Genomic DNA, 23,237 nt, shown 5'->3' on the forward strand with positions numbered 1-23,237 from the left:
GAGCCGTGCAATTTAGGGTTGTCACGTTGATTATGAGGGCGAGTAATGACAACACGTTTTTTTACTCCATATATATATATATATATATATATGTATATATATATATGTATACATATATATATATATATATATATATATATATATATATATGGAGTAAAAAAAAAATTATGATATTGCATTTTCCCATCACACTAGTGATTAGAAAATGAAGCTTCATCAACCACTTGCGATACTTTTAACTCCTCTAGTGCTCTTGGTTTTAAGATGCAGTCAAGATGTTATCATTTTCCATTGCACTGCCCTTATTTTTAAACCAAGAGCACCAACTAGAGGAGTAAAAAAATATCGCAAGTGGTTCATGAAGCTTCATTTTCCCATCACTAAATTGCTCATGTGATATCTTGTCATATAGCTGTAACTGTGTTCTGCCGTTTGTTTCAATAGCGATCAATTATTATTATTTTTTCTTGTGTTGTTTGATCTTAATGAACTTGTATCTACGTTAAAATATCACAGCGACCTTACAAAGAATTTATTCAGATAAAGGAAAGAAGTATTTGTTAGCACATGACTGGAGGGAGTGAAGTCGAAGTATTTTTTTCTACTTTTCAGTGCCAACTGCCATAAATCATCACCAGATGAGCTCACACTGTCACAGTTAACTAGATCATCCTACTTAGAAAAAGAGTGCATCATTTGTGGGAGGCGGCAAGAAAACGGGATCAAACGTAAAAGCCTTTTAGACATAGGTCAAAGCGCTACGATACTTGAATTCCACTGAAAGCGTCCTTTAATTGGGATCTAAAAGCAAACGGGTCCGGATGTCGGCTGGTCGTTCTCAAACTTTTTGAAGATGTTTACAACATTATGTATTAACGCTAATGTACGCCATGACAGTTGAATTCCAACATCATTTATTTTGTAACGTAAGATGATCAAAGCAGCTTTAATGAAGAGATTTTGCGTAGGTCGCTGGGAGGAGAAAAGTCATCTAGACTTTTCTCCATAAGCTAAAAAAAAAAGGAAAAGAAAAAAAAAACGAGCACAGGTTTTCCCTCACAATTCTCCTTTTCCAGCCTCTTGAGTGTGACGGTCGTCAGGCTTGCCTGCAGGCCTTGCTGCTGGCCAAGGCCGCCTTGTGAGACAGTTTCTTCTGGGGCTTAAAATATTATCAAAAACACTTTCAGACTTGCTCAGCGCGCAGATTTTTTTACTCAGGTTATTAATCATGCCCTTTTATGTTTGTCTGGATGACGAAGGACTGAATGACAAGATTTCGTTTTGAGTTTAGACACCGAGATAAAACACAAGCAAATTTGTTTGCCAGAAATATATTTATGTAGCTTGACGGGTGATATTCATTAGTTCCACAGTATGGTATGTTTACCTCTACCCGGGGCTCGTGCTGGAATCCCTGTGGGATCCCTCGTTACTCTGATGGCTCTGCCTCATACACCCGCGGCCTGTAATAATCTCAAACGGTATTTCATGAGCACATTTTTCTCTGCTGTTGTGGTTCACGGGTGGGTTGACTTCCCACTCTCTGAATGTGATTTTGTTTGTTCTCGATATGATGTGCTGTACTGTGATTCATTTGCAACCTGTTGTGTCGGGCGGGCGCCTTTCGCACAAAGTCACCTGAGATTGGCTCAAGGCCCCCGCAACCTTGAACAGAATGAGTGATATATAACATGGATGGAACGTTTATTCACAGAGGACGTGCAAAGACTTCTGTACGGGTTGGGCTGTTTCTAATGTTACCTGTTTGAGACAATGTGCCCGCAGGCATGTCAGACTCCTTCATCGCCCCCTCATCATAATGTCTAAATGCGCTTCCTCAACCACAATTCTCACAGCTCCGGGCCTTCACCCGGATGATTGCCTCGCAGCTCATGATCAGCACATGATGTCAGAGTGGCCGTGGTTTAGGTATTAGCTGCACAGGAGGGGGAAAAATTAACCGCAAAAAGTGTCAGAGGGATAAAGGTGACATTGTAGTAAACATCCTCATTTAGCATGCATATTGTGATATTTGTTTTGTGGTTAATTACCAACTAATTAGTAAAATTTTATTATTATTTTTTTTTTTTCACAGAGAGAGCTCAGTAGTGTTCATTCGGTAATTTTACCGATTTGACATGTCATCATCATTGCTCTCTCTCTTTTTATTTTTTATTTTATTCTATTTTTATTTTGTATGTGGGTGAGAATGTGCGTGTGAGTGTGTACTCATTAGTTCACCTAAAACCTATTAAAAATCCCATACCGTTCACCTAAACCGAATACTTCAGAATCCAGTCGTGAGGTTGTCAGGAGACCCGAGGAAGGATCAAAGAAAAGAAAGGAAAGTGAAATCCAGCGCCGACCAGACATTACCTATACTACCCACCGGGTTACCAACCAGAGTCTTTCACCAACCCCAGAAACATCTAAATTCCAACAAATTAGGGAGACCTCAAGAGACCAAAGAAAAGACTGAGGAAAGAAAGGAAGGACCGATGAAGCAGAGTGAGATCCACAGACACCAGCCTCCACCGATTCAACGACCAGAGGAAGAAGCAGATTGTGTTTGAGTTTCGATAGATGCTGGTGTGGTGGAACTGGCATGCATGAAAACCTTCGCCAAAGGCCAGGACATAGCAAGCGCAACCCCCCAGGGCCCCCCAGGCCACGGCAGCGCCAAGGGACAACCCCCGGGCCCCGCAGGGGCCACCGGGCGGAGAGCAAACCCAGGAGCCAGAAGCGCCCCCACCCCAACACGGCCCGCGCCTCCAACCCAACGCAGCATGACGGGGGCACGGCAGGCCAGCCAGCCCCCCCACGACCCCCCCGCCTTCCATCCACCACAACTCAGCCCCAGCCACCCCCAGCCCAGTAAAAAAATATTGTGTGTCAATCAAACAAGTTTTTAAGTTACATTTAATATCCACAACCACAGTAATACATTTTTGTGTCCGTAGTGTAGCAAGTGGAACATTACACTACCATATCCAGCAGATGGCGCTGTTTTGATAAAAACGTATGGCTAAAACTTTTTTTGATTTTTTTGGTTTGGTCTTAAAGTCTGGTACCTTTTGTTGTTGTGAGTGCTCTGGTGCGTACTCAAGTCTGGTATATTGTCTGCTGTAAGTGGTTGGCACATTCTTTTCTTATAAACCCCACTAATGGAATCTAAAAAGAGACAAATGCCAAACTGAGAGATAATTGTGAGAATTTTTTTTTAACACTGTGAGGCTGCCCAGTAAGCAATTAACAGTGCAGGAATGTAAAATGAAAACACACATTTCATGTACTGCACATGTTTCATTTTTTTGAATCTGTGTTCTCTCCATGCCAATTTCCCAGCTTGGAATGAATTCGCTGCATGTTTTTCTTGAGAAACGGAAGTTATTCTGATTTTATATGTTATATACTGCCGAGCAAACTGTCTGGATTCTCAATGTGATTACAAACATGTGCTGAGGATTTGAGCGCCGGCAGCTTTGTAGAGAGAGGGGGGGCTTCACGTAAGCCACGGTATGTCCATACTTTTCATTTGAGGGGGCGGCCGCATATAGAAAATCTCAAAGCTCTACTGTATACAGCGTTCCCTCGTTTTCCGCTGGGGTTAAGTTCCCAAAAATACCTGCGATAAATGAAATCCGAGAAGTACTTCGCTTTATGTTTGATATTTATTATAAATGTTTTAAGGCTCTAAAACCCCTCCCCACACAGTTTATTCATTTTTATCATCTAGGCATTTACATTTTCTCACATTTCTCTCTTGTTTAAGCATTCTCAATGTTCAAACCTTTGTACATTTTATAAAATAGGTACTTTTTTTACTGTAAAAAAAAAAAATGCATGCAAAATTGCATTTAAAAAATCTAGGCCGCGAAAAGTGAATCTCGTTATAGCAAGGAGCACTATTGTATATAAACCAATTTATTATTAGTAGTGGCACTTATTATTTTTGACACCCTCCCTTCTCACTCTACCCTTTTTCTGACTTTTTTTTGTAGCCCCCGGGGCCATAGTTAGGACACCACTGATGTAAGCGAACAAAATTCTAGCCATGAGGACCAGAGCGTACACAAATTGTAATTACCTTCCTCATGTTGCAGTTTTCTCTGCTTTTTTTTTTTTTTTTTTAAATAAACTTTTCATGAGCCTCAACAAGTTTACCTGAAATTGCAAGGTATTAAGAGTTTTTTTATTTTTTTTATTTTAACCTTTTCTCTCCCTGCTGCTTTCCACAGGCACATTTGAGCTTCTGAGGAGACAGGCAGAGAATCTTACCAACGCCGCGCTGCAGGAGTCCTACAGCAACATTGCCGATCAGGCCCAAGGTCCCGTCGGCGAACTCTTCACTGACATTAGCCTCTTCCTGCTTGGGTCCGAGCTCAACGTTGAGGACTTTGTCCAGAGATTTTTTGATACCCTCTTCCCGATGGTGTATAATCATTTCATCAATCCAGGCCTCGGCGAGCTGTCAGCAGGCTACGCCGAGTGCGTAAGGTCATCGAGCCGTGACGTGAGGCCATTCGGCGGGGCGCCCCTTTTACTGGCTGATCAGATAGCTCGCTCCGGGGTCTCTGGCAAGGTTCTTCTCCAAGCGTTGCACCTCGGCATCGAAGTCATAAACACGACAGACCACTTGCCGTTGAGCCGCGAGTGCAGAAAGGCTTTGCTCAAGATGCATTACTGCCCCCACTGCCAGGTAGGATCGCGCTGCTCCCAAATCTGTTGACTGATCCCAAACGAGTCAGATTGATCGCAAAGTCATTTGTTTCATAGGGCTTAACTCAGTCCAAACCTTGCATGGGCTACTGCCTCAATGTGATGCGGGGCTGCTTGGCAAGTATGGCGGAGATTGACATCCACTGGAGGGAGTTTGTCCGCTCACTAGAGGACTTGTCAGCTCGGATGCACGGATCGCAAGATTTGGAGCAAGTGCTTCTGGGAATTCACACGCTGCTGCACGACGCTGTTGGACTCGCTCAAAGAAACGGACTGCGGATCGCAACACAGGTCAGATCCATTTAAAAGGGAACTTGGAGGGATTTAAACAGTAAAATGCAGCTTTTTGTTTTCAAATGTAGGAAGTCAAAAGTTGGTATTAAAATTGATCATTTATCATTTTTCTTAATATTAGAAATGACTCACCATGAGGTCTGTAAAGTGCAATAAAGATCATGAGTATACATATAATTAAAAATTCTATTTAAAATGAAAAAAGTTTGCACTTTTTTTTAGCCATACGTTTCTATCAAAACAGCGCCATCTGCTGGATATGGTGCTGTAATGTTCCAATTGCTACACTACGGACACAAAAATGTATTACTGTTGTTGTGGATATTAAAAGGTAACTTAAAAAAATAAAACTATAAATGGATGCTGAGGTACTAACAAATCTCTTTAATTAAAATTAACAGTTGAATGTAAAAATGCCACCTCAACCTGGAAAGGTGACATAGTTACATACAACATCGCCATCTAGTGGCTATCTAGTGACATCGTATAGTTACACTAGACAGGAAATGCTACGATTTGCATTGTACCCACCATGCTCACAGTACATTTATGATTCACGTCACAGCAACGGTTACCATCCTCAAGTTCACAATGCAAAATAAGATGTGTGTGTCTCTATGTTCGTTGGGTGACAGGTGCACAAACTGTGTGGGCCCCGCACCAAGAAGGCTGTGCACACAGCCAGCATCCAGCACAGCACCAGAGTATCAACCCCTCTTAAAACTCCAACCAAAGCATCAGGCGACTCCCTTGCTGTTAAAAGAAGGTAAGTGCAAAAAAAAAAAAAAAAAAATAATCCAGTCATATCACTTGAGATCCTAAAGTTTTGACGAGTGGCTTCCTGTGTGCCTGCTGACTGATTTTATAGGGACTTCCTGAACAGTCTCCGCCTCTACCGGACGTACTACGGTGGCCTTGCAGATCAGTTGTGTGTTAGTGACCTGGCCTCTGATGATGGGCTGTCCTGCTGGAATGGAACCGACATTGTCAAAAGGTTTGAGTCACTCTTTCTATATTAAAGCTTAGTGTCAAATCACAGCACAGTCTTAATTGTTTGAATATGTGACATATGTATGTATATGGGGAGTGCACAGTGTCACGTGACGTGCACTTTTAGAAAGCGACACCCGGGTATGTTTGCGCGTGTACGGCAATGTAGGGCTGTGCAAGTAATCGAAATTCAAGTACAATTTCAATTATTACACTCCAAAATTACAAAATCGGCATAATCGTAAACAAAAATAAAAGATTGTTATTATAAATTTTGAGTTGTTCAAATGTATTTATTTGCATGTTTTTTTTAATTTTAAAATGATTTTTTTAATTAAATCTTGTTGCAAAATTATAGTGTTTCAAAGAAATTTATTTGTCTTAATATATATATATTTTTTTACATGTTTAAACATTTTCTTGTTTTGTTCCCCAAAAAAACAAATAAATAATAAATAAATAAATATTTTCTTCATATTTGAGCAGCCCTACTGCAATGCTTAATAAGCATTATATTGAACTGCTAAGCAGTCAGTAGTAATAGTGATGTGAAAATGAAGCTTCACGAAGCACTTGCAATATATTTTTGATTGGTGGTTAAATGATAAACATATATGCAAGCACAGATTTGAGAGAGAGAGAAAGAGAGAGAGAGTTACTCCAATTAAAGATGGCGCTATTAGCAAATGAGATGTAAACATCCTAACCTGAGCAGAGGTTTTATTATCCAAACGTGCATTCATACTGCGACAACTTCAATTTCACCTCATTTGCGCAGTGTCAAAAATGGACCCCCCCGCCCCCCCCGTGTCATCTCTTATGAGATTGTGACAAGAGTGGATCATTTCACTCTTTGACCCGTTACGTAGACAAACCCTCCTCAACCCCAAGCTGACGCTGATGAAGGGTCCCTCTATTATGTGGACATAGATCTCGGATATGAAAGGTTGTGAAGTTGAGCAGACAAACTGGCCTCCTCCTCCTCCGCAGCATCGGTTAGCAGCCTTGTCTCCATTACATCACAGTGCTCCGTCTTATGTGCTCATTCAAGGACCACCTCATATATCCGCAGTCGGGGCGGGTTCTCTCAGCTGTCAGTGCTGCTGAAATGCTCGCTTGGCTTGTATTTCAACCTAGACTTGTGACCCAGGCTAGACGCTCTCCTGTAAATAAAAAACCTCGATGAGAACGTGGAAGTAAAAAGAAGCAACCTGAGGAATAAGAAAACAAAATCTCTCCTTCTTTCAAACACTACTCATTTTTTTTTGCATTCGCAATAGAGACAGTTGTCTTTCCTCACTTTATATTCAGGGTAGGGAGGGTTACTTTTAAAATGTAATGCATTGCAGTTACAAGTTACCTGCTAAAAAATGTAGTTAGTAACATAATCCAAGTACCATAATATTAAAGTAATGTAAGTGTATTACTTTTGGATTACTCCAATATTGAGTGTGCTCATGAAGACAAAATAAAAATAAATATCACCACAATATATATTCTATACAATGTGCCCCTGCTATTTGCGGGTGATAGGGACCCGGGCAACCTACAAATAGCAAAAATCGTTGTGTAATTAAAAAGCATGTAGGCTATTGATTGATTGATTGATTGAAGGCCATATGCTGTTTTTCGAACTGTCACTGAAAGCAACCACACCTCACAGATAGATAGATAGAGTAGCTAGCCTGCTACTATAGATAGGTAAGTAGGTAGCCTGCTAGCTACATAGATAGCTACATAGCTAGCTCGCTACATACTGTAGTTAGCTAGCTAACTAGGATGGACACACACATCCAATGAGGATGACGATGTGTGGCAACTGCAAAATGAACTTTTATCCCAGTTACAAGTTTAGCCACGTATATGTTGTGTATGATGTTTAAATAGTGAATTGGTGGGAGGAAGATTTGTTTGGAAGGTGTAACTCGCATTATGGTTGTAGGCTAGCGGGCTAGCTAGCAAGAAGCTACAGCGCGTAGCATGCCGCTGGACTCTCAGCTCAATTTTTCGCTCTGAGTAAGTTCCAGTGAATACCGGTCGCCATTTCCTCCTCCCGTCCGTGAATTTTTTTCAAAATGTCCGCGTGTGGAGTACACGACTGGTCAGTTCGTTCGTTCCCACCTCCCCGACATGTAGCAACGGTCCCTCTCTCTCGCCCTCTTTCGCAAATAATCCCCATTTTTAATAAATGTACCTGTAGACTGATTCCATGTTTTTTCCTGTAACTGTAATGGAATACAGTTACATTTTGTTTTGTGCAATCTGATTAGGTAACGGCGGTACATGTATTCCGCTACTGCCCAAGCCTGTTTATATTGCCCAAAATAACACCTCATGTTTTCATTACAAATGTGACAAGATGCGGATTGCTTTCTAATTTGGAGGGAAAAGGCAGAGCAGCAGGCTTGCCCATCATCACTGACTTCAGCCTGCTGGGAATATGTTTCTTTGTTGTCTTTAGCCCGCCTTTCTCATTCACAATAATTGCCATTAATAGGAATCTCTTTGCCTCAGGTTTTCATTTTGATGCCCGTTGTAAAGAGACAGGAGATGAGACGTTAAGAGGGAACGTCGACTCAATTGCTTTCAGAGCCTCGCTATACTGTTAGCTTACTACGAGCCTCCAACCATAAATGAGTGGCTGCGAGTCAACACAAGCTGTGACAAATGCAATAAATAACCTCCTGCCTATGGGTCATAAGCCAACATCCACAGAGAGAGCGGGGAATAAAACTCAGTGCCGCACGGTGGCTGATTTACGGAGGCTTAGCGAAGCCTCGGCGACCTTAAGCGATTGCTTTGCTTCCCGTGTGTGTGTCTAAATCTCTACATATGAGTGCGCTCATAACAAATGGTCATGCACTGCGGCACAAATTACTTTATGGTCTTAAAGTAGTGGTGAGAATAGCTTTGTCTTGTTTAATAATAATAAAAAAAAGGATGAGCACACAAACATGACAGAGGAAGCAGAGATTTAAGGGAGATTTAATGCACGTCCTCATCTGGGTCGCTGGTAAACAAAAGAAAAAGAAAAAGCAGATAATATCACATGGGAGGAAAACAAGCAGGTTCAGTTCTTTGTACCTTTTGTGAGTGGAGATGATGCTGTCTCACTTCATTGGAAATTTGTGAAACACATTCGCTTTGTGTCTTCTGGCTTTGTCCTTGCATGCACCGTGACAAAGTAATTCAAATCTTGGACATCTTGATCTGTTTATTTTAAACACAGTTTGACGAGGTGCTAATTTGCTCAAGGCATAAATTGGCCTCAGAAAGTCAATGTGAAATACCCGCAGAGCACAAACTTGGAACGGATCATTTACTTATTAGCATTTTTCACATGGTGGAGCGTCTTACCGGCTATTTCACAACATTCCATGGGGGAAATAACAATAAATCAATTAAATGAATTGATTAAAATATGGTAAAAATCAGAATGTTTTGATGCCAGCATCATATAGCGCAGAATAATACTGTTTGGAGAAGTTGTGCCATGGCCTAGGCTGATGATGACGACGTTTCTCGAAGACCGGAAACCTGCCAAGACTGAATCAACAGCGCCTCTGCTGGTTGCAGCAAAGAATTGCACTCCATTTTTTTCAAGACACATTGGGTGAATCTATAGCTGCTCGCTCGTTACTCTTTTGTTCACCTTAGCTCCTCCCACCAGAAATTCCATGCGGAGCTACGTGTTGGCCAGGGGTGGCCAAGACAACCCTTGGTTGCTCTATGGCCACCCCACATTTAGGGGACAATCTGGATACTTGTGACTTTTCTGCCATTTTCACATGAATGTAGTATCCTTATATGCCTTGATACTCGCCTGTAAATCATTTATTTGAAATACAAGGGATGTTCAAAAAAAAAGAAGAAGAAAGATACTTTGAACGAAATACCTATTATCCGTATATAATTTTTTTTTTCTTAAAATTGCATGGAATTAATGGTAATTATTGTCTTCTAATTTTTAGTTCCTGATGGTAAAACATCCACAAGAGGGCTGCCGATACTGATATTGGCCACACAATATTGTGTTTTTGTACATTAACAGCAGTGAAAAAGAAATAGGCTTGGCCATGCCATGTCACATGTCATTGTCATGTGCTCCTATTGGCTCAGAGGTGCAAAGTATTACGGTTTATGTAGTTCACAATGCTGTGTTTGGCTGAAGCAATCCAAAAGTTCTGTTTTTTGATGGATTTGCTGGCATGACTGATTTATAGACGCGATAACTGCCACAGTGACCAAAAACATTCTTAATTAAAATTAAACTGCACTAATAAACCAGAGGGTGCTAGAGCTGCACAAATAGATGACATTCTCGCCTTTTTAACAGATGCGCTGCTTTTAATATCGTGACATGAAAACGACATTATTGTGGCAATTTTAATATTGCGATGTTATGGTTATATCTATCTATCTATCCATCCATCTATCCATCCATCCATCCTAGTTAGCTAGCTAACTACAGTATCTAGCGAGCTAGCTATGTAGCTATCTATGTAGCTAGCAGGCTACCTACTTACCTATCTATAGTAGCAGGCTAGCTAGCTACATAGCTATCTATCTATCTATCTATCTATCTATCTATCTATCTATCTATCTATCTATCTATCTATCTATCTATCTATCTATCTATCTATCTATCTATCTATCTATCTATCTATCTATCTATCTATCTATCTATCTATCTATCTATCTATCTATCTATCCATCCATCCATCCATCCATCCATCCATCCATCCATCCATCCATATAAATATAATTTTTTTGCACAGCAAAACATTATGCCTAAGCGTTGTTTTAAGAATGACATTAGAATGGGTTTTCATTGAGCTGTACTACTAATCTAAAAGCAAAGAAATGGAAAAACAATCACCCTTTTAAATGGTGAAAATCATTACCTAATTTTCAACCCCTTGAAAGACCAGTGAACGTGTTTGAATGAACTAAACAGGCAGAGAGAATTTCAAAAAATAGAACAACTCTCAGCCTTTGGAAAGAGAGGAGGCTGTCCTCGTCGCGTCAGAAAGGTTAACACATTCCCACATGCTTTAACCGTCCGTCATGGATACAAAACACACGCGCGCGCACACACACGCGGAAGGAATGGCTGTCGGCCATGAGCAGCCTCCTTTTTGTGAGTACACACTCTCACTCACATGGCAATTATAGTGGCAAAGAAAAATAAACACAGCCACCTTCCATTTTTCCCCTCTGGAGTGACAAAGATAAAGTAGCTTCCGTCCTGGGAAAAGAACTCACACGCCCCACATTTACTTGCTAATTCCTGCTAAAGTCTTGAGATCACGAGCAGATGGTAGTCAGCTTGTTATTTTGTACTAAAGTATTTTTTTCTATTTGTTCCCCCATTTCTTCTGCCAGTGGAGAAAGTAATTTCTTGGCTAAAAAAGCTCAACAAGTATGTTAAGAAGTGTGATGTTTTATTCATGATGATCTCTGCTGCTTTCGACTCGATTTATGTGGCCTATTTCGCCGCTGCCAACGTTGCACCAGGTGCGAGTCGGCATGTTTATATTCTCAAAGTTCCTTATTCTAATTGAGTACAACATATTTTTTCTTACCATAATAAGGCAGCTGACCTTGCATGCTGGAATTTAGCACTAGGAAGGGATGCATCCTTTGGCATCTGTCGAAATGATGCTTGATGGCACATCTTCAGCATGGCCTTTCTTCTAATAAGCTGTGCTGCAGGCTGGAGTGGTTGTCTAAGCGCTCACCTTTGACCTTTCATCTGTCTTTGCTGTCTGGGAAATCCCGAAGAGGGTAATCACATGCTAATAAGAGCCACTGTAGTGCTGCCTCTTCACAACTCGGGCTGCTTCATTCCACTCGGCTGAATTTGTCATCCGTTTTTATTCTCAACCCCCTGCTAAATGTGAAGCTCTGGTGATTTGCCGTTGCGTAACTGAAATGACAGTCCATAAGCCATGCTAATAGGAACCCCCTGAAGAAGCATTAAGAGCTTAGGTGATCTCCAACGTTTAGGTTATTGGAATAAAAATGACTGTTCCTTTCAGATTGGTCGCCTCAAATAAGCATCACAGCTGGTTATCTTTGTTTGAGCGCCATCACATATCAATATGAAGCCTTCAAACATTAATAACCCTCCTGGACACGCTTTTTGCAATGTACTGTAAATGTAAATCCAAAAGGCTTTTTCCTTCAGCCCTGATTTTGTCCTGCTGTAAGTCACCCTGGCCAGCAGATGGAGCTGTGTCCTTTAGCGTGTGTACACAACAGGAACAGATTGCTGCTACTTAGCCTGCTCCTGTGCATCAATTTTGATGACGTACGCTGTGGTATGCTTGTTCTTATCTGTGCTGTCATTGACGCTGACAGACCACCACATCCAAGAGAGACATGTCCAAGTGTCGCCATCTCCTCTGCGGCCATTTGTTTTTGCAATGACGGACTGGCCTAATTTTGAACCGAGGAAGACAACCTTTTAAACATATGCTGTCAAATATATTATGTATAGCTGTCCTCTCAGTCACTCTCACGCGTAGACGTCTCCTTCCGCTGCACGGAGGAACGCCACGCAATAAACGTGATATAGAATTCCAGGTAGCTCTCAGGCTGCAAGCTGTTCATTTTTTTTTGCCTAGATGCTTTCTTCCTGCATAAGCCTGAAATCTTTAAAACACTGAAAAAGTCAGGATTTTATTAGGTGTTCTTTAATCCAGGCTCCACATTTTGGAAAAGTTGTGTCATAGTGTGTGTGTAAACCTGCTCACAAACAAACAAATGCATAACCCAGTGGTTCTTAACTGGGTTCAATCAAACACCCGGGGTTCGGTGAGTCAGGTGCAGTGGTTTGGCGGAGGTTTGACTCAAATGATTTTTACTGTATTCCCTTCATACCAGGGATGCCAAACCCATAATAGCTCAGGGGCCACATGGAGGAAATTATATTACCAAGTGGGCTGGATCGGTAAAATCATGCTACATAACAATTGGCGTCAATTATATGCAGATTATTATTATATATTCCAGGGCTAGCCCTACATTGCGGGGCTCAAACTTAAATAAAAAAAAAATAACACGAATGCAAATGGAACGCGGAAACACTTTGCCTGTATGAGTTCCGGACGGAACTGTTTCGCATATACTGCACAGTATATTGTTCCCAGAATGCATTGTGTGATGCAGTTAAAGAAGTTATAAAAATGTAAATCCTTGTCATTTGTGTTTGGGTTACCAATAATTGAATGTGTGTCGTATTTAGCACGCTTATGTTTGATTATATATTTTTAAACAAACAGTAACTTTAGGTTGTGTGTAAAATAATGACATCCACAAGTTGCATTGCTCATCTGAGAATTGCTTGCGGAATTACAAATTTATATGTTTTGATTGTGGCCGGCTGATTAATTGGTTCTTTTTTTTTTTTTTACTTTACAAAATTATTTCACGGGCCGGATAAAACCCGATCCGGCCCGCGTGCCGTATGTTTGACACCCCTGCTTCACACTAACTATGTCCAGCAAAAAAAAAAAGAAAGTGAAAGAAAGCCGAATATGTGCAATATGATTTAACATGTTGAATTAACGGAACGTATGGTGTTCCACAGGGTTCCATTCAGGGGCCTCTGCTGTTTTCATTCTATCTGTTGCCCTTGGGTTCCATCTTGAGAAAACAGCAGCAGTTGTTTTAAAGTGCTCTATAAATAAAGAGTCAAGCGTCTTAACTGCGTGATTTGCAATGCCAAGTTGAGCAATTCTAAAACACAACACTTTCTGATTTCAAGGTGAAGAAAGGAAAGTACAAAGTACTGAAAAAACTACTTAAGTACAGTAACAAAGTATTTGTTTACTTTCCTTTTCGGTCCCTAGTAAACCCTATACCGATGTATTGAATTTGGAAAAAAAAAATTTTAAATCATATTTTATTTTTCAATAAAGAAGGGTTTGGTGAATCTGGTGGGGTTCAGAACCTCCGCTGAGATAACCTCTTTGCCGTCACTTGATAATGTTCCTATACGGGCACATTTGTCGTGCTGATCTCAATTCGCGACACGAACGGAGACAAATGCGCATGTGTCGAAAGATGAGACGTAGAGGAAGAGGCGAGAAGGGGACATTCTCGAGGATCTCCTCAATCACGGCAGCTGGCCACTGGAGATAACCACAAAACCACTGGAGCACTTGAGAGCCGGGTGCCGCTTGGCTAGAGTTGCACTCCAACATGACCTTATATCCTGCTTGGGTTTAGACGGCGCACTTGGCCTGAGTGCCACATCCTGACGATCATCCCAAGTGACAGAATCAAGACCTCTGGCTGGCTGACGAGATGGAGTTCATAAGCCCCTCGTTGTGTGCACGTGTGTGGGAGCGATGCTTTTCCAATCATGCGCAGACATCGCTTGGCATGAGCTGGTGCACGTGTCTTTTACTAATCATTCATTTTTCAGCCATTACACCATCAAAACATGAATGTCCGGGAGCTGGAAGCTTGCCGCTCGCATCTGGAGCATGTTGTGACCCAAGCCAGGTGGGAGGGCAATAACAGCCAAAGCCTTATTGTCAACTTATGAGGTGTCAGCCCCTCCCCACCCCCCCTCATTTGCCTGCACGCGCATTCTCTTCGGTCTTCATGGACCCCTTTCCCCCCTTTTCCTCTGATATAAATCATATTGGAAGAGGTGTAAAAAAAAAAAAAAAAGAAGCTTTTTGTTCATTAGAGCAATACTACTACTGCGAGTGGTAGATAATTGTTTCGAAAGCTTAATTATCACCTTTTAGTTTAATTTGTTATACTTTATTGCTCATAGTGTAATACGTAGTTTCATATTGTTTTAACCGTATAAGGCAGTGGTGTGGAAACTTTTGGCCCGGGGGCCATTTGTGGGTCGCAATCCATTTCTAAATGGCCCACGGCATATACTAAACAAATGGCAATTACAAATGCAATTATGCCATCTAGTGGCAGAAAAATGACCTCAACACAAATCACACTCGTTATTTTTTACAATACAGTACAGCTTTTTAATTTCATTTTATGAGTTATTATGAAATGACTGTATCGATGACAAAAAGATGCAGCCATATTTCGACTACTTTAACTTTTTTTCGTCCACTTTTATGTTAAAAGGAACCCCGACTCTAATGACAAGTTTGCTCTATATTATTTATTTGGTTGTTACTAAAAATTATCTTTTTTCCCAGTTTAATACATTTTGTAGAAACTTTATATGGATGTATGCCGCCATTGTTATTTATTTTGTAAAGCATTCAGTGCGTAGTGACGTAGAATGGCGGCTGGCTCTCTGCCGAGCAATGTTCTAAAGGGACGATCAAAACTCTTGAATGGTGAATGACGACAGCACGGCGTGGGGGAGGGTGACGCTCCCGATCGCATGTTTTTTCTTTTGGAACGTTACGAGGCTTGCCTTGCTTTCTTTATATTCGTTTCACATTGCTCAGCAAAGAGCCAGCCGCCATTCTACGTCACTACGCCCTGAATGCTTTGCAAAATAAATAACAATGGCGGCATACGTCCAAATAAAGTTTCTACTAGAACTATAAATTATTTATGAAAAATAAATTTTATAGTTAGAGGTTAGTAACAACCAAATAAATCATATAGAGCAAACTTGTCATTACAGTCGAGGTTCCTTTTAACAAGAGTATGAAAACTTTATTGTACATTCAGAGCAGATATAAAATTTGCGATTAATCACGAGTTAACTCTTGAAGTCATGCGATTAATTACGATTAAAAATTTTAATCGCTTGACACCCCTAATGCAAATAAACTATTTACAATCAAACAAGCAACATTTGTCTTTGACTAAGTTTTTACAAGCCAAAATTTTTTTCCGAAGTAACTGCTTGAAAAATTGTCGTCTTACTTTTTCTGTTGACACGTGGAGAGTGCATTGTCCTCTTTTATTGGAATGAATACAGATTGAAAGCTCAACGCAAAGTGTCGAATTCAACAATTTCCTGCAATAGTTCTGGCGGCGCATACGTTCTTTAGTGCCATCTTATCAAGGGCACAGCATTTCATATTGATTTTACGACGGCACATGGACCGTATCCATGTTGAGCTGTATTCCAGAAGAGACAAAAAAATTCCCCTTCTCTCCGGAGTATTGCAGGAAACAAAGAGTCTTGTATCTTTGTATCATTGTCTTGGCTTATCTCGCGACTGCAGGCTTTTGACAAGGCGTGAGGAACCTTGTGTTCCTCTGATTTGCAGCTCATTTGTTAACTAAACATGCTTCACATCTACTTATACTGAGTGAAAAATGTAGTCGTCATTAAATATTCATTACTTGCGCAATTTGTCTCAGCTTTATGGACTTTAAGCCTGGAGAGTATTCGGGATGCGTTGGAAGGTCAAATGACTTTTAGTGACGACTTTTGAAGTCAACATTTATGCTTGTCAGTGTGCTGTTATTGATTCATTTTTATCTTACATATTTTCTTTTGAATCAGTAGTCAGGTTTCCATCCAATTTTTTCGTTTTTTTTTTTTTAAGCGAATTTACTGAAAATGCACAAAACGGACATGCGATTTCTGCCCGTTTCCATCTGTTCTTCTTTTGCAAATATGGAGCGGGGACTCCGCCGCTGTAGGTGGCGGTATACACCTTGGATGGGATCCACCAGTAATTTAAAAGAAGAAGAAAAAAAACAGGAAGCGACTGTGCCGTGCGATGACGTCGTATGAGTTTGCTTTTGTTAGTCTTGATAAACTGTAGCGTTTCTTTGCTGTTAAAATTGCATTCATATTTACTTTTTTAATTAATTCCACAAAGATTTCTGTTTCGTCGTCCTCACAAACGTACCTTACTTTATCGTCCGCCATTGCTTTGTGACTACAAACGTACGCGTGACGTAATAGCGTTTATTTCCATAGCCAAAATTCACCTTTTCCTTTTTTTCGACACGCTTCATAATCCAGCCCCCTCCAAACGTAAAAACTTTTTTGCAAATGTTGGGCCCCTTTTTTGAATTTCCAGCATTACCATTCAGTTTTATTCGCATATCTTAGAAATGGGGACAAAAATGGGTGGATGGAAACCCAACTAGTGAGTAAGTAGAGGTTCAAGCTGCCTTTGTCAGAGATTTGCAAATGCCTGAAATCTACCTTTTAACTCCCGACCTAACTGAAAGCGAAGTGTTAATATGCTCTCATTAATCTCACCTCCCACGCTGAGATGCTCCCGAAACAAACCCAAACGTCTCTTTCATTTTTTTGGGGACCTAAAACACAAACACAAACATCAACTGCAACAATCTGGCATTCTTCTGGATGCCCTGTGACCGGAATTTGCTCCTCATCACTGCAATGTTGTCATGTCGTTTCTATGGGGACCACGCTGGTCTCTTGAAAAAAAAAAAAAAAAAAAAAGTTTCACCTTCTCTGTGACTGCCCTTTACCTGACAGCCAAGATAAACGAGCAGAGTCCAGGGAGGAAGTTAACGCAAACATGCGTCTCTGCCCACTGGCCCGTGCTCATTGGCTCCCTCCTGCAAGGCCTTATTTACCTTAATGTTGGGAGCGTGTGGGAGTGGAGCTTGAGGGGGAGGTGCCTGTAATTGGTGTTTGTGTGCATGAGGACGTGACGCGCGATTATTCGATATGCGGCCGTCAACAACCTTCAACTGTGCTGCGATAAAAGGAAAAGAAAAAGCAAACGAGCCCCGACTCGCGATGCCCCCTGTTGCGCGTGTGTCCCAGATGATGTCTTATGTCACCTTCAGCTAATGAAGGTGATGATGATGTGCGTGAGTGCCGCGTACGTTCGCCATCTGCTTCGTTCCACCACGTTGGAGCGCTCCCCTGCAATGCTGCCACCAAAGTGGCTGCCTGCTCCAGATGACTCAGTCAGGTTAAGCAAGACTCCAGAGCCCAAGTCTTATCTGAGGCAATGGCGACTTTTGTGTTGCTGGACAAGCGGGGAAGTGACCTACCACGCCCAGCAGATGGCACTGTGGTGAAAAAGTGTTTCCTTCAATTTGACCACCCAGCTATTTTGCGCTTTTCCTTCTGGCTGTTTTATTGGATTTTGACTGATTTTGCAAGGCCTACAGAACATTGTGGTCAATTGTAAAAACCTGGAACCTACCAAAAGAAAGATTATAGTGTGTTCTTTCATCCACAGAAAAAATAAATATTTGTATCTGTTTCCGTTTTGCAGCAATTAGCATTAGCAAATAGCTAAGTTTAATCAATATTTACATTCCTGGTGAAAACGCTGTCAAAAAGAGCTTGTTGCAACATGGCCCTGGCTGATCTCTTATACTCTGCTGCCACCTGCTGGCAATTTTTTTTGTAATAACTACCATTGCTTTAAGCCACCTCTTCATGTCAGAAGCTGCATCGAAGCCTTCTGTATGCTCTTGCATAAAAAAAAAACATTAAAAAACAACAACGTGTAAATACGTTTTTGGGACTGAAGGACAAAGTATTTAAGAAAAAAAAAAACGTGTTCACACGTTTTTGTGTTTGAATGAGTTAAGGTTCAAAGGTTGAGCGGGGGAGTCCATTCCAGCAAAGTGGGAGTAGCTTACACCTAGGTAGTTATAGAAAACTAGTGAAATAACTCAAGCTAAAATTTAACAAACATAAAACAACTGAATGGATTTTATACTAATAAAACAACCTAAAATTAGAGCAAAAATGTCCTTTCATTTAATCCATCCAGTCATCCATCCATTATCAACTTTAGCAGGGAAGACCAAACTTCCCTCTCCCAGCCACTTCGTCCATCTCCTCCGGCAGAATCTCAAGGTGTTCCCAGGCCAGCCGAGAGACGTAGTCTCTCCATCGGGTCCTGGGTCTTCCTCTGGGCCCGGACATGCCGAGAACACCTCCCCCATGGAGGCGTCTATGAGGCATCCGAACCAGATTCCCGAGCCACCTCAGATTATTCCTCTTAACGTGGAGCAGCAGCGGCTCGAGTCTTTTGCACCATGGACCAGTTTAATGTCGGCATTATTTTCACAGACTGGCGTACAAATTGTGGCAGATAAATACACCAAAAAGAAATCCCCACGAAGGCATAAAAACAAACGTTAAGTCCATGAAAATAGCAATGCAGTACTCTAATCTCTATACATTACAACCCACCTTTAACATATTGTGTCTAATGGTGTAATTTTGTGTGCTCATAGAAAATAATTCCCTTCTCAGCATAATTAGTAAGTGCAGCTGGGACGTTTGCTGTGTTGTAGCTGCAGGTTATGGGAGCTGTGACTGACAGGTGCTTGACCCAAGCTGTAGAGTCGGGTGTAAAAGGCAAAGCGTTGGTGACTGAGGAAGATCTTTAGATAACATCAGATGACCTTTGAGATCAGCTCAAGACGCTTCGTCTCCACGGGGCTTCTTGCCTCTTTTTTTTTTTTTTTTGGACAAATCTCACAATTTTTTTTCCCCGTTGCTGCCTCTCACTCTCTTGCTTTTTCTTTGTGTCTGCCGAGATGTTGCGGTGAGTTGGCAGCCTGTATCAGATCCTGAGGTAATTTACTGGCAGAGATAAGGAAGTGGTGTACACAGTGTTCCATTATAGTCCACTCTGACAGGGCAATTGGAGACCTACAGAGCAGAAGTGAATTTGGTGAATTTGGACGCCAGATAAAAAATGGCTCCTTGCAAGGAAAATTATTACACAAATTTTAGGAGTGGGATGGATAAAGGGGGGCGCAATAAATAATCATATTTTAGCTGCAATGTCTTTCGTAAACTGCGGTAGAGTTGCTGCAAAACTGTAAATGGCAATTTGAGTGTATTGTTTTAGCCACGTCAAAATTAGTTGATTATTCGACTGAACTGAATTATCAAATTTATCGACAGCAATTCTAAATGTAAATTCGGATATAAATTTAGTTTTTTTTCCTTGCCATTTTTTTAAACTTAAAATAGTGTCCATTTTTCAACCAATAGTGAGTTCATCTTTGTAGATCAATGTGCTCATAAAAGATGAATTAATTTGGCTCTTTTTGATGAAGTTTGAATGTAAGGTTTCCGTAGGGATGCGTTTTTATACAAAATCAGCATCTAATAATTAAAACAAAGATAAGCCATTCGGACCAGTTTTCATCAAATATACCCATTTTAATTAGGGATGTAACAATAACGGTAATATCGGGATATCACAATATTAAATCTGCCACAATAATCGTCAGTCGTCACGTGACGATATTAAAAGCAGCACATCTGTTAAAAAGGCCCGGTTGATTTCAATTTGTGCAGTTCCAGCACCCTCTGGTGGTTAGTTTGTTAGTTCAGTTTAATTTTATTTAGGCATGTTTTGGTAGGTTTAAGACTCACGCAAATGGCCAGATGAAGAGGAACGTAACACGTTTGCGTTCCTCCACATGTTGACTTGATTCAATTTCACGATGTGTGCGTGCATTAGCAAGTGCCTCAGAATTAATTATTGTTATGATTTTAGGTCATTTATGTGCATTGACGTTGATTTTAGTTGATGAACTGTATATATACTGTAATTATGATCTTAGCTAATTCTATAGACGAGACATTTAAAATAAAATGACAAACCTATTTCTTTATCACTGCTGTTATGTACAAAAAAGAAAACAAAGTTGGGGATTTTTTTGTGTTCTTTTTTTTTCTTTTTACAATATAAGTCTCTTTTCACCCAGCAACGTCATTCTTGCTTGCTAAAACAATAGTCTTACATATTTACCTCTTTACCTATAAGAGATATAAATAAAATGAAAGCCAATTTTTAACTTTAAAAATGTTGCCACTGAGGGACAATCCCAAAAGATATGAAAGCAATTTAGCAACACATTTTAGACAATTGTAAACGTCCAACTTTGTGGGAACAAACAGCATGACTGCGCACCGGTGCACAAAACAAGAACTATCAAGCCAGCATGGTTGGATGAGTTTGATGCAAACACCTTTAACTGTCCACCTGAAAAGAAATTCCCTTTAGTGTTACTTTCGTCTGTCCACATTACTGAAAGGTGCCTTGCTTCAGGGTAACTTAGCAAAAGAGACAGAGCTCCTTTTTTTCCCCCACCCGTTGTGTGCGTGTGTGTGGTGCTTCGCCCAGTCCCCCTTCTTCAGACAGCCCAGGGTCGCTACCTCGGGGGTTGGGGGGTGGGGGGGAGGTGTTCTTTGAGAAAGAGCCATTCTGCTGTGGGCTATAAGACACAAGAAAAGGATCCTAAATCAAGACACCGAGCGCCATGAATCATGTCAGCGGCGGAGCTAAAGAAGAGCGATGACACCATCTGTAGCAACATATGAATGGCTAACACAGCCACAGTGTTTGTTGACACAAGCTGAAGAAGTGTGAAGAGGTTGCGAAGATGCGCGCTTCCGCTGGCTGCCGAGGCCTGGAAACCGGTTTCAGTCAGAAATGAGCCCGGCAGAATTAGTTTGTTGAGTGCGGCATTTGTCACTCTGACGTTTGAGAAAATTGCGCGGGGGCATGCGGTTTTAGTTTTATGACATATTTTGACGTCTCTATCAACATGTTTATAGTGAAGATCAGGCCGTCAGCTTTTTTTGTATTGCTGTAGCAGTTTCTTTCATAGTCAAGTCTTTGAAATACAGTTTTGAATAAAAAAAAGAAAGAAGATTAAAACGACATATTTTGGCTTTAACATTGAAAAATCTACCTGAAGAAACTCGCTGATGCTTCTGCGGTAAAGTGTGCATTTACGCTGTAAAAAAAAAAAAATCTTTCAGCCATTTTGTTATTGCTTATTGTAATGTAAGTGCATAGTACATTTTCACACAACGATACATGTTTTTAATTGTTAACATAATAAGTTCAAAGGTGAATAACTCTTTGAGGTAAGTTGTTGAAACGAAAAGGTAAAATTTAATCGCATGACTTCACTAATTAACTCGCGATTAATCACAAATTTCATATCTGAAAATTCTAGATTTTCATACTCTTGTTAACAAAAGTGTGAAAAAATACTTGAACTTGACTCATAGTAATGTGCAAAATTTTAAAGTAGAAGCCGGATCTTGTAGCTAGTAGTTATAGTAGAATATTTTACAGTATGGCCTCTAATGGAGTAAATCAATACTTTTGTAAACACTCTAACATCCTACACGTTAAAAAAAAAGGCTATTGAGGAACCTCAATTGGAACAAAGGTGTTGACTTGGTGGGTCTTATTATGCTGATTAGCCCCGTTGTTTTGTAACTGTGATGCGCAAGTGCGGAACAGCTTGCTTACAGACGCATTTTCAGAAATAGGCGGATTACTGGAATTGGTAGTTTAATTTCACACTTGATGGGCAGGCAGCCACTCCAGAAATCTAAATACAAACAATACAAAGTCCATTTTCCATCATCTTTTTCCTTTAAAAACAAATTGGCCTTAAAACGTACTTTTTATGTTATATTTTGTGCTGATTATATACAAATTATTGTGGATGTAGCGATACCACTGATACTTTTGATTTATAAAATTTACTTAAAAAACATTTTAAAGAAAGGTCTAAATGGGTCATTGACGGATAAGGATTTGAGCAGATCGGTTAATTTATTATAAAAAACACATCAAATATTTTTTCTTTATTATTATTTACAATCATCTTCAATTATAATATCTTCAATTTAGGACATCTATAATATAGGGCATACATCTATCATGGAACGCTTTTTGGTCATAATTAGTTGCACCACATATTTTTTAACTTACATCAAAGTTATGAGGCTAACAATTAGCCATCTCAACAAAACAAGCTAGTTAGCCATACAACTAAAATTGAAAATATGTATCTGTTAGACAACAATTTATTATTTTGATGTCCAAATATGAACGCTATATACCAGTTGCTTAAAGAGTAACTTAGTTTTTTTTTTTTTACATAGTCTTTAAATGTATTTAAAAATAAAAGTCCCAACTTGGTTATTTCATTTTGTTCGCAACACATGATAATTAGTAAAATGGACATATCGGACAAACATATCCGTCAATGGCCCATATACTGTACCCTAATATAGCATTTTCCCCTTCAAATTGCATAAATCGAACGCCACCTTTCTATTCTAATTTCTAGTTCCCGATCGTAAAAACGGCCACAAGAGGGCGACCCACCCACTGTACTTGCCCATCCCTACAAATTGTGTTATTTTATGATCATTTTCAAACAGTTTTTGTGTGTGTAACAAGAGAAATGCATATGAATCAGAAATGACAAAGTAAGAACGTCTTTCAAGAATCACAGCTAACTTAAGTCAGAAACGGTAGCATTTTGGCTATGGC

The 23,237-nt window shown here is 40.3% G+C and overlaps 1 protein-coding gene and 1 long non-coding RNA gene across 3 annotated transcripts in view; one reads left to right on the plus strand and one right to left on the minus strand.

The window, feature by feature from the left end:
* The window catches only part of gpc5a (glypican 5a), a 102,368-nt gene that overhangs the window by 17,375 nt on the left and 61,756 nt on the right, over positions 1-23,237 (plus strand). For both annotated transcript variants that reach the window (XM_077562676.1, XM_077562677.1), the window contains 4 exons: positions 4,239-4,699; positions 4,777-5,010; positions 5,649-5,779; positions 5,882-6,007. In XM_077562676.1, coding sequence (XP_077418802.1) covers positions 4,239-4,699; positions 4,777-5,010; positions 5,649-5,779; positions 5,882-6,007 — 952 coding nt within the window. The remainder of the gene's footprint in view (positions 1-4,238; positions 4,700-4,776; positions 5,011-5,648; positions 5,780-5,881; positions 6,008-23,237) is intronic.
* On the minus strand, positions 3,878-5,963 carry LOC144049934 (uncharacterized). The gene is made up of 3 exons (XR_013293725.1): positions 5,545-5,963; positions 4,796-4,992; positions 3,878-4,729 (listed from the first exon to the last, which is right to left on the minus strand). It is a non-coding gene; the product is annotated as an uncharacterized LOC144049934 (long non-coding RNA).

Source organism: Vanacampus margaritifer, chromosome 4, assembly GCF_051991255.1.
Source record: "Vanacampus margaritifer isolate UIUO_Vmar chromosome 4, RoL_Vmar_1.0, whole genome shotgun sequence".
Taxonomy (NCBI): domain Eukaryota; kingdom Metazoa; phylum Chordata; class Actinopteri; order Syngnathiformes; family Syngnathidae; genus Vanacampus; species Vanacampus margaritifer.